The following is an 11,941-nucleotide window of genomic DNA, read 5'->3' on the forward strand; positions in this document are numbered from 1 at the left end:
ACTTTCTTTCCACCTGTGAATGAAGTAATGTACATGGATGCGATAAAAATACCAGGATTGGCGTTTTCCAAAATCCTTTATGTCCGCCATGTTAGGATAATCTTCTCGGCAACAACGTTTCCAAAAGCACGGTCTGTGAACAGGAAAAGGTTCTGAATTGAGTTTTATCATGTCGACAATCCACTGACAAAAATATGCCATGTTTCAAAATAAAAGAAAATAAACAAGTTTTACAGTATATCATTGCTAGCTACCGTTAAACACATATTATAAAAAATAAGATAAAGAGACCCAACCAGAAATCTACAGGACTACAAAATGCTCCGTCGAACCGCATTAGACACCCTGGGTAATGCAGCAAAATGGAGGGGCTGGCAAAGTTATTGGCACCCTCTCGGCACCAGGAAGCCATGTTGACATTGTGTGTGACTTGGCTACGTACGAACATCTCAAATAAGATTAAAATCCGCCACATTCGGAACTAGGCCCAGTTCGGCTCTGGGGTGGAAGTTGTCAGTAAGAGAAAGCAAAAGATAACAAGGCTTGTTGCAGCTATCTTGGTAGATAAGTATTTCTAAATGCAAGTGCATATTTTAACTTTAAATAACATAGTTAAACATAAGACTTATTTAATGTAATAAATAACATTGCAAAAAGACTCGGGAAGACTAGACGAACCATTCTCTAACTCACAGCACATGTTTGTAAGTGATAATCCAATAATCAGCTCCTTTCGCACTTTTATGGATAGAAAAATAAAGGCTATTCGTCAACATTGACAGAAAACAGGACCATTTTCCAAAACACTGTCAAAGTCCTATGACAGTGGCAAAAAGATCATTTTGAAAAGCTGGCAGTGAAACTATTACATTTGCTCCCTTGGCATATGGTAAAACAAGCCTAACTTACATTCTGACAGTTCTGCATGTTTTCCAATGCTGTGTATTCATCTTTGAAAGGGCACAGTTCTGAAATCACCACATAACCCTGCCAGTAAATTATCCACTAAAAGTGCATCTGATGATTAGTTAAATTTACTGGGGGTGGGGGGTTCTATAAAATAGATCAAGCAATTCATTATAAACTCTGTATTGAGTCTGAGTCTCCACAGATTTAATAACAACCATATCAGCATTTACCCATTTTTTAAATGCATAAGATTCTTTTCTGCCTGCCCATCTAACGTTCATGACATGACAGTAAAGCAGCATACACAGAGCATGAATTCGTCATATACATAATCTACTCGCCAAGAAATACGATCATGAAGAATACAAATTATCATAATTTGCAGCAGAAATGCCACTCACGGCTAAAGCTCCCTTGCACGAGCTGTCTGTCAAAACAGATTAACTAGAGAAAACATCATCATCTGTAACCTGCTTCAGTGCTAAACAAGCCCACATGTAATAAAAAAAGTAATAAAAAAAGTACTGTACATCTACAGTCCATAAATAGCTGAACTCACGACTGACAGTAAAATTTAGCGTTTTAAGATTAGTGATTCGATTCGACGTTGTTTAAGACCAAGTATAGAATAAATACAGCCACTCATTGACCATGCCTGGGTTTTCTATATAATGGTTTAGAACTCTGGCGTCTAAGTTAGACTTCATAAACTCTTTGTAGGTTGCTTAAATTTCCCTCGCTTAATTCATAAAAAATGGCGGTCTCCTCCTCCACCTTTAGTGCTAGTCTGCGAAACATTTTCCCTAAATAAAATAATTCTCGGGACACGTATAAATGATACTGCGATTTTCGTTTAAAAGGGCACAATAACCTTTTCGTGGACAGCATATAAAATGTATCAACTCTATAAAGATGGCACGCTAAGATAAAGTCCCTCACAGACTAGCCAGCAAGCTAGTTTAGATATCGTTGATAAATAATGCAATGAGCATCAGAAACTTGTTAGAAAGTTTACCCGACGTAAGAAAAATAATCAAATGTGCCATAAAATGCAACGCTGTTTTCTTTGAAAATAGCAGGGGGGCGTTTGGATAACAAAATCTCTCCCATACCTTCACTGTGTCCTCAGTGGAGGCTGAAGGCTAGCCGGCTAATGGCTAATACTGATGAACACCCGCAGTCAGCGCAAGGAGTCTGTGCTACAGCTAAAATACCCGGATGTTTGCTCTCCGCCCGCGCCCTGCAATCCGTTTGTTTAACCCTAAATGCATTCAGTTTCCGTAAAATTATCTTTAACGTGATGAGGTGGTTATATTTTATCTAAAATTTCAAATGTTATTTGTTTCTGTTATTTTCTGTATTTAACCAAACCGTAGTTCGTATGATATCTAAATGCGTAATTACATATATAAAATAAAACATATAAGTTATAATACCCATTAAATGGAGACTTCAGAAATTAAACAACAAACAGTTATTATTAAAATACTTACAGTAAAATACTTATCAAATAAATTATGTTTTAATGCTCATTGGAATATTTCTGTAAGGTTGCTTTATTCACCAACACCAGGTGTCGCTGTGTGTCGAGAAAAACTTTGATATCTAAACTTGCACGTCAGAAATTAGCATGCCAAACAACAATACAACATGTTGTAATTATACAAAATTATGACGATTTATAAAATACTAAGAAAAAACATCTCTTTCAAAATAAAAAATAGACCAAAAAATAGGCCTTTATAAAACCATAAAGCATTTGTTCATATTTCTTAATGAACTAATATTTACCCTATTTCTCATTTAAAAATTGAAAAGAGGTTGCTTTATTCTGCTTTACGTTTAATACATTTTGGAAGAATTATTATATTCCACTCAAAACCCTAAATTTGGGCATGAAAATAAAAGTGATCTGTCATTTCAATATCAATAAAATTTTATTTTAGTCAAAATAAAACTTAACCTTAGAAAATCAGCACAAAGCAAGAAAAACATGATGATGGTCAACAATTTGTTCTTGGTGTGTGTATGTGTGTGTTGTGATAAGGTTTTACAACTTTTTTCCCCAACATAGTCTATTTAAAGTATATAGGCTACTGAAAATTACAAATCTAAATTCAGATTAATTTGCTACCATCTATGGCATACATTTCTACATTCAGATTATTAACACACGCTTGATTTATGTGTGGAAAATTACTTTCTGACCTATATATGGCATATGATGCAGGGACAACTGCCCCCTTCTGTGCAACTTGACTTTGTTTGATGCACTTCTGGCAATAATTATAGCTGCAAGGCAGCTCCAGAACAGGCAAACTGAACAAATCCAGACACACAAGACAAGACAAGACAGTTTCTTACAAAGAGTCACCATTTCTACATCTCAAACATGCAATAAGTTTCAACAGTTGATGTGTTCGGCCTTAATAAAAAGCTGCAGTTGCCATTAACTGAGGATGACCACTTCCTAGGTCACAAAAGAGTGAGGGTTTTATTGCATGACATGATAATTATAATCAGAAACACAAATAAACAAGCTAATAGTATAAAATAATCAAACTTGTTTAATGCAAGTAAATGTGAAATACATGTTAATAAGAAATAATGCAAAAGGTAACATTAAGAATTTCTCCACGTTTCAGTGAAAATGCGATAAATAAAAAATATAGTGCTTTTAACAATCCACAGTAATCTTTCTTTATCAGACAAGAAAACATCTAACAATTCTTCTACAGACCTAACGAATAAACATGTTCTGTTGGCTACATGACATTTACTTAAAAATACAATGTTAACATTTTAGTTGACAAATGAGGTCAGATACATTTCTAAACACTAGTGTTATCTTACATAAAACACCACATAAATTACAAACATACTTATCTTTTGTAAGTACATAAAAAAGCAGCTTAATTACAAATAATAGATGGTTAAAGGTACATAGCATTCTGCAAAAGCCAGTCTACAGGGCAGTATTTTGCTTTTTAGCAATGTTGCAATTTAACAGGAAATGCAAAACATTCTCAATTTTTAGAATTGTCGTCAAGATCATGCTGAGCTATCTCTAATGTAAACTGCATTGCATTATGAATGAAAGCATTCAGTTGTCATCTATTGCACCAACACAAACCTTTATATGGCAAAGGCAATATTTAGAAAATCTGGCAATTTGCTAAATTCAAAAAAATAAATTAAAGATTGTTTCATAAAATGAGACATGTTGCACAGTGATATCATTTGGTTTAGTCAATAAAGAGGTACATTTTTATATGCAAACTGTACTGAATTCTCTATCATAAGAGCCAAATAATTAAAATTAAATATAAAAAATAACACTTTCCAATAAATATTTTCATCAGTTAGCTAATAAATAGCACATGTACCAAGTATAAAGTATTAATAACAAATTAGAAAAATAGCCTAACAAAACATTGTGTGGCACAAGTATGGCAGTAATTATTTTTCTCTCTCAGAAAAAGTTGTTAAATACATTTTTCAAATGCATAATCACAAAGGTAGAATAAAATTAAAATAAATAAAAAATAGGTTGTGCTTTTTTCCAGATTTAAATTTTTGTACCAGATTTCTGATTTAAATTCAATTTTCAGTCCAGTGTCTTGGTGAATGGATCAAGGTGTGTAGGGACAGTGACATGTCACCTCCAGATCTTCCAGTGCTTTTGCCCTCATATCATTAAGGACTGGGATCACAACTTCTTTTAGTGTTTTATAGATTAACTGCCCATTCTCCGAATCAGAAGAAATCTGGATAAGATAAAAAGATCAGAATCACACAATTTGGATACAACATGCAGAAACAGATTTTTAAACATTAAATTGCAGTTTATATCTGTACACCTTTATGGCCTGTCCACACCAGTACGATAATCGCGAGCGTTTATCGTCGACCTTTAACGATTCGTGACTAAACAAAGGGCACCAATGTGAGTGTGCACACCGACACGCAAAACGGCAGGCGTAAAAGCGTAATTTTTTTAAACGCCTCAGGCTCGTTTTTTGGTTGACGTGCGGCGTTAAAAACTGGCCGAGCAATGAGATTTCCTCTTTTGTTCACGTGCCTGGTGCTGCTGCGCTCAAGCACAAATGGTCTTGCCGAGCACACGCTTGCTGTGTCTCGTTTCGTAAGGCTGCGTCCTTGTGTCCTCCAGAGGTATCATCCTCTAAAGGGTACGGTATACAGAGGATTCTCGGGCGTTTTCACATATAAGGGTTTGTTTTGGAACCTGGTGCGTTTTCTCTCTTGGTTCGATTCGTTTAGGCATATGTGAACACGGCAATCGCGCTAGGATCCGCCCCAGGATCCGCCCCAAAACAATCGCTCCGAGACCGCCTGAACAAGGTGGACTCGGCCCGATTGCAAACGAACTCTGGAGCGGTTCGGTAGACGTGTGAAAGCCATCCGACCCAACGAACTAACGAACAAAACTGTATCACAATGTATGATGGGTAATTATGTAAAGTTGCGTGACGCAAAAGGGATTGTTTTGCTAATGGCTCCCTGTAACAATGTTCAAAGTAAGGAAGGAAGGAGGCGGGAACCGGCGAACGTTAAACCAAACTTTTAATAAAATAAACAAACAACAAAACGAAAGTAAAGTGCTGACAGCTCCCTCACAGTCGACTGCTGGCCACACAATAAAACATAACATAAAAGCCAGGCCTGGTTCTCTCTCGTCCTTCTCCTCCTTTTATGCTTCCCGAGTTCCGCCGTGAGAGACGAGAGACAACGCGCAGCTGACGCTCATTATCACTCTCGTTACCAGCCGGAAAATAAACAGATGCACTCTGACCAATCGAATGAGAGTTTACTCGCACGTGACTTTTATTAACAAAGTTTGGTCCGTTTGGAAATATTGCCTTGTGAATGCGAACCGAACTAAAATAAATTTCAATATTGTAGCGATTTAACCCCCGGTTTCGGAACAAAGCAATCGATACACAGGTGTGAAAACGCCCTTAGAGTTAAACCAGACGTCCTTCATAGGACATACTCGCAGAAAAGGAAACAGGAAGTACCACGTTGCTATGAGAACACTTTGCACTCACACACCTGTCAAATTAATTAAAATGATTTCTACATGATTTTAAGAGGTAAAAAGTTGGTTACGTTCTACCCTAAACAATGCCAAAAGAGTTCAACAAATGTAAAATGTTTTGCCTTACTGTTTCAAAACGTTTAAAAATCACTAAACACTTGTAAACCTATTTACTACATATGCCTGCTAAGATTCAAAAAACGTGACACAAATTATAAACTGTTAACATTTAAATACCACATATTTGATTGAATGTGCAGCTGCTGCCGTTTATTCAACATGTTTATTTAACAGACGTTGGCCGACGCAAAGAATTGTGGGTTATCTCTAACAACTAAGGATACACCTCGGCCCAATCCCCATTCTACCCCTTACCCCTACACGTGAAGGGGTAGGGGTGTCTCAATTCTCTTTTGGTTGGAGGGGTAGGGGTAAGGGGAAGGGCCAGATAGCCCTTCAAACAAAGATTTTTCGGGACCTCACTTCAAACGAAGGGCTAAGAGAAATTTCCAACATGGCTGCTCATTTGAGCAAGCAGACCCATAAATGTACATAATTTTTGCCATTAAGGATTTTTATGACAATTTTTAATTTTATGTATGTTACATTGAATCTTGTGTTTGTATTTACGGTGATGTTCTTTTAATGTTTGCAAAAAAAATCGCTAAAGTTTGCTAGCGGACAGCACTGATTGCACGATATTAGAAAATATATTTTTATGTCATATACCCGGTGCATCGGCGCATGTCCTCTGACGTAACGTTAGGAGCTAGCAACGACGTATGATGACGTATAACAGTGTAGTAGTGGTGTCCCATTTCAAAACGCTGGCGATAAGTGCGTGCGATTATCGTCCCGGTGTGTACGAGCTCTTAGTCTGTCAAAAAAAACAGAAAAAAGCTTACCCAAGTAAATGCTTTGATTGTGCGTTCAACAAAGGCACTCTCAACATCCTCTGGTATCTTCAGCAAATGAGCAGCGCAGTCAAGAACACACAGAAGGGTTTGTTTTTGTCCCTAAATAAAAACGCAGACAGATATTTAGTATACATAAACCATCTAATAATAACATACACAAATCATAGTGAAAGAGCTTTTTCTCTAGCTTTTGATACCTTGTCCAGTGAATTGAGGGCATGGGGATTACATCTCTTTTCAGCCAAAGTCTCGACGTCCTCTTTTGTAATGATTGGCTCCTTCAGCTGCTCTAGCCAGGACCACATGAGAGAGGAGAGCACCACAGGATCTCTCTCGCCTCACAACCTCTCCCATGCACCATCACGGGAGTTCAGCTCCATCTAAGGACCAAAGCCAATTGTGTTTATTACAGAAAAAGCAGAAGGTTACTGAGTAACTAAGCTTAAGCTGTTTCTGTAGTGCATTTTTTTAGCAGCACAAAGGTAAAACTCATCCTACCTGCCACATTGAGACTGTGTTCCTGAGTTCCTCTTCTTCTATGTCTATTGTAAGTGCTTTGGCCACAAACAGATGACGAGTCTCAGGTGAGAGTTCATTTTGCAACGATAATATAGGAACATCATTAAATTTGTCATTTTTGCCATCCCAGGTCATCTTGTCATTTCGACTGTGATTTGTGCCGTCTTGACAGGTTTGAACATTTCTAACATCTTCTGCGATCCATTTAGAAAGCACTGTGCTGCTGTCCACATTGGTCCCCCCTAAAAATCCATAAGATCTGCTGCGCTTTGCCTCCTTTAGAGACGCCCTCTTTATGGGTTTTTCATCTTGATCTTTTTTGGATTGTACTTGGGAACTCCTGGAACTGGTTAAGGAGACATGTTTGGGTCTGCTTTTGCTTTTATTTGTCAGTGGAGGTATAGACGGTTGAATATCAGGGGTTTGTAAAGCTAATCTGCTCTGCGACTTGTAGTGTTCAGAAAGTTCCAAACCAGTATTGCTGCCAAGAGCATTCTGGGGACTTGGCAGGCCTTGAATTCTTGCATCCAGTTTGTGCAAAGCTGAGTCACTATAGCTTATACACTTCGTTAAGATGAGTTGAGACTTGTTTGTATTGTCCACAGTTGGCCATCTCCAAACAACATCAAACTCTTGGTCACTACACAGCGGGCGGTCATGAAGTTGAGCACACGGTACTTGAAGAGGAAAGCTGGGTTGGTCAGGAGAACGAGGTGAGGGTATTGGAATTCCCTTGCCCCTCATCTCCTTCCCTAACTGCTGGATGGCTTGCAAGGAAACCGTCTTCTCCACTTCCTCTGTGAGGTCTGGGATTTCCAACACCTCCTCTTCCACAGTTTGACGGTTCTCTGCTATGTCCAGTAAGAGCCTGCAGACCAGTTGGACGATCTTTGGCATGTTTTTCATTTGCCGCGCTTCGTAGCCATGCAGCATGTGGCGTTGACGGGTCAAGTACTGCAACAACGTGACCGAGTGAGCTATGGGCTCGGCGCACGAGAACACGCTTCGCAGTGGCACAAGGAACTGGGCAAATTCTCGCACGCACAACAGTTGGCCACGGGTCTGGATCGAATTTCGCCGTTTGGCTCTGACAAACAAAATGGCCTGATCTGCGCTCATCCGGGATGTGAATACTAAGAAGCATGCTATTAAGACACCTGAAGAGAAATTAATATGCTTTAAGGGCAATTGTTGTGTTGCCTCAAAGATGCAAATTATACAGATTTGGAACAACTTGAGGGTGAGAAAATAAAGAATTTTCATTATTGGGTGAACTGTTCCTTTAACAGCATCAAGTACTGACCTGTCCTGCCAAGTCCGGCATGGCAGTGAACAGCCATTTTTCCTTCTTGCATGGCAAATGACATAACCTTTACCATGTCAAGGATAGTAGTCAAGGAAGCCACACCATAATCCTTCCAGCCAAAGTTGTAAAAATAGACTAGAAAAAGTGGACAATAAAACATGTCATTGAATTCAGCTTGCATGATTTTCTGTTTGTTTTAAATCACAGAAACATGTGCATTGTTTATACACTTCTTTGCAAAACCAAACTCTTTCTCTGGTTTTCTCAATTATCCTGAACGACTGTTGTTGCGTGTTACGACACGCTGCGCTCTGCGGAAAATTGCATCTTACTCTACATAGTTTCTCAGAAGGCGCTGGCTATAAGCAAAGCACCATCTCAAGAGAGCTTGTTAAGGGCTGCCAATCCCCCTAAGCCTCAAAACCAATATAGAAGCTCAACAACTGCATGTTTAGAAGGCAAATGTTTTTGTCAAATGTTCTTTAGCTTGTCAAACGCACTGACAGTTGATGTGATAAAAGCAAGGATAGATTTAGCTTAGCTTGATGCCACGGACTACTGAAAGGGGAATAGGTGTGTGTTTGTGTGAGATACTCACTCCCAGCCTCCATGAAAACCTCCGGGCGATAAGTGAAACTACTCTCTGGCTCAAGAGTGCCGCCACAGCTGGCGTGTTCCCCTGGTCGCTGCAGGTTGATGACTGTCTTTAAGCCACACCTAGAAAGAAATAAAATGTGAGCAAAGCCGGCCCTGGGGCATCTTGAGAATTGCTTATTAGCCTTTTACAAAAATGTACATACTTCTGGAATTGTTCGATGATGTTGAATTTTTCAATGATTTCAGTTGAAGGCCTCGCCATGGCTAATAGATTATCAGTTATCCTGTGAAGAGAATGCAGATTAGTCAACTAAAGAAATACATTACCAGTCTAAAGTTCAGGACTCCTAATGCTGCGTTCTCACAAAATGCGAATGAAGCGATTTGCGGGAGTAAAATACATACAAAGTCAATGCAAAGTCGTGATGCAAACTTGCACCGGGCGACGTGAATGACGCAAATCGGGCGGCCCAATAATGCATGTCAATCGCATCTTTCAGAAATTCGCGCGAAGAGCTTACTGACATCTACTGTTTGACACGTCCGGACACGTGAAGACACTCCCTCTGTGTCACACAATGTTTTTTGTGTCACTCGCACGAAAATGATGAACTATTCCCATGAGTAATAAAGAGCAAGAAACGCAATGCTTTGCGTTTGGTGTGAACACAGCATTACTCATTCTTTATGTATATAGTTTTCCAAATTTTAGAATAAATTAAAGCGTGGAATAGCACAATTGTAACTGTGGGAATTATATTTTTACTTAAAGCATCCAAAATAAATGAATTTGTCACTCTTTACCTACAATTTGCTAAATCGTACACTTGGCATTTTATCATTCAACTTGTTGAATTCTCAACCCTGGACGTTTTTTGATCAGTATTGAAGGAATTTCCATCTGTGCTGGACTCTTATTGACTGCTTTTTATTCATTGTTTGGTCCAAGTAATCAATTTCAAAACAAAATTTAAATAAAAATTCTAATAAAATAAATAAATGTGATAAAATTATATTTTTTGTCTACAAAAGCAATTTCAAACATTGAAACATACACCTTCAGATAAAAAACGATTTTTTATAAACATATTGTCAAGTGATATAAACAATAAAGACTGCCAAATATTGATCTTTTCACGTCAAGCAACACTGAATTACTCCTTATCTGACAAGAAAGAAGGTAACTTACCAGGACGAGTACAGTCCCTTGATGGCTTGTTCTTTATCGCTCCAGCGAGAGGGATTTTCGTATTTGCACGCCCGACCACCGCATGCCATGGAACACTGCATATGTCCGGGGATGACATGCCTTAAAGTCTCACCGACCTTGGTGTACTTCGCTGTAGGGACTCGAACATCACCTGATGAGACAGACAAAAAAACAAGTAAGAATTGGTCTTCAGGATTTACAAATTCACCATAGTAACCCAAAATTAAACATGACTTAATACATCTGCTTCCTCTGATGTCAGTCTGAGCATCTGACATGCAAATAGCCACCACCACCTTCTGCGAAAAGAAAGTCAAATCTTCCACTGCCAAGCTACACCTCCTTCTCAGGATCATCAGTGAGATCCGAGTGTCCCGCTTATTTGCCAAAGCTGCACTGATCTCTTCCACCCGGGAATGGTTAATGTCTCTGCATGTCTGTCGTACAAAGCATCAATGATCCCACACTCCGCACAGCCTCTTACTGCCTTAACAAACCAAGCACTGACTCTAGTGCAGTGAATCATCGCTACACAATCACCCAGTTGCACAAAAGAGACCATTACAATCCAACCGGTTCATTGGTTGCATTCAAAGAGGGTCTCCATGGTGACCAATTTCGAAGTAAGTGGGAGGTTGGACGAACACTTGTGTGTGTTGTCTCAGGTAAAAGGTAAACAGGATAATGTGTTTAATGGAGAGAAAAAAGCTTTGCAAGCACTTCAAGAATATTAGGCTAGCATTACAATAACCCATGAGCTTTATTTAGAATGAATACAAGGATTTATGTAACGTCCGAGCATACAGTACAGAATTTATACATAGTCTCCTCAACAGTCAGTCATCTAAAGAAGCTTATGAAATATTGGATATGTGCTTTCAGTTCTCAACACCATGGCCATTACATGTGCCCTTTCTCAACTAACCAATTTAAATTTGGGAAAAATACATAATCACAGAATATACATGAGGCAAAAGTATTACTTCTTAATATTAAACAGATAAACAATTTAAAAATAATCATAAATCATATTAATTGCAAATAATGTCAATTTAAAATGCATTATGCTAAAATCAATTATAATACATTTAATAATGAATCATCAGTCTAATGAAGTTTAATGAGTCCATGCAAACCTGTAGTATATCATGCTTATTTACTTTACGTTTACTATTGATTCCCATTTACATGCTAGATATAACTACAAATTTATAAATGACTATTTTAAAACAGACAACCTTTTTTGTGTGTCCAATGTTGCTCCAGTAATTTACCACACTAATGGGGGGTTCACACCAAACATGATCCTGTCCAGAAACATTTTTTGTCTAAAAAATGAAACGAAATGTTTCGTCTAACGGGAACTATGCTACATCTAATCCCGTTTTAAAGATGTCGTTTAGGCTAGCTGTTTTTGCTCTAGT

General features: G+C 38.3%; 1 protein-coding gene across 1 annotated transcript; it reads right to left on the reverse strand.

Annotated features, from left to right (window-relative positions):
• Nucleotides 1-3,386: 3,386 nt before the first annotated feature.
• Nucleotides 3,387-11,004, reverse strand: ptpdc1a (protein tyrosine phosphatase domain containing 1a). The gene is made up of 9 exons (XM_057362791.1): nt 10,759-11,004; nt 10,497-10,668; nt 9,511-9,591; nt 9,309-9,427; nt 8,708-8,845; nt 7,384-8,561; nt 7,083-7,265; nt 6,874-6,984; nt 3,387-4,676 (listed from the first exon to the last, which is right to left on the reverse strand). Exons 1-7 carry the CDS (start codon nt 10,871-10,873, stop codon nt 7,224-7,226), a joined length of 1,845 nt encoding a protein of 614 aa, XP_057218774.1. The 5' UTR covers nt 10,874-11,004; the 3' UTR covers nt 3,387-4,676; nt 6,874-6,984; nt 7,083-7,223.
• Between the last annotated feature and the right edge of the window lie 937 nt (nt 11,005-11,941).

Source organism: Triplophysa rosa, linkage group LG20 (genome assembly GCF_024868665.1).
Source record: "Triplophysa rosa linkage group LG20, Trosa_1v2, whole genome shotgun sequence".
Lineage (NCBI taxonomy): Eukaryota > Metazoa > Chordata > Actinopteri > Cypriniformes > Nemacheilidae > Triplophysa > Triplophysa rosa.

What these genes read in the sequence shown, in the direction of transcription:
- ptpdc1a (XM_057362791.1), bottom strand. Translation starts at nt 10,873, where the DNA reads ATGATCCTGAGAAGGAGGTGTAGCTTGGCAGTGGAAGATTTGACTTTC. An exon ending in TGACATCAGAGGAAGCAGAT is followed by an intron (nt 10,669 to 10,758) that starts GTATTAAGTCAT and finishes CTGTCTCATCAG; the next exon opens with GTGATGTTCGAGTCCCTACA. An exon ending in ATCATCGAACAATTCCAGAA is followed by an intron (nt 9,428 to 9,510) that starts GTATGTACATTT and finishes ATTTCTTTCTAG; the next exon opens with GTGTGGCTTAAAGACAGTCA.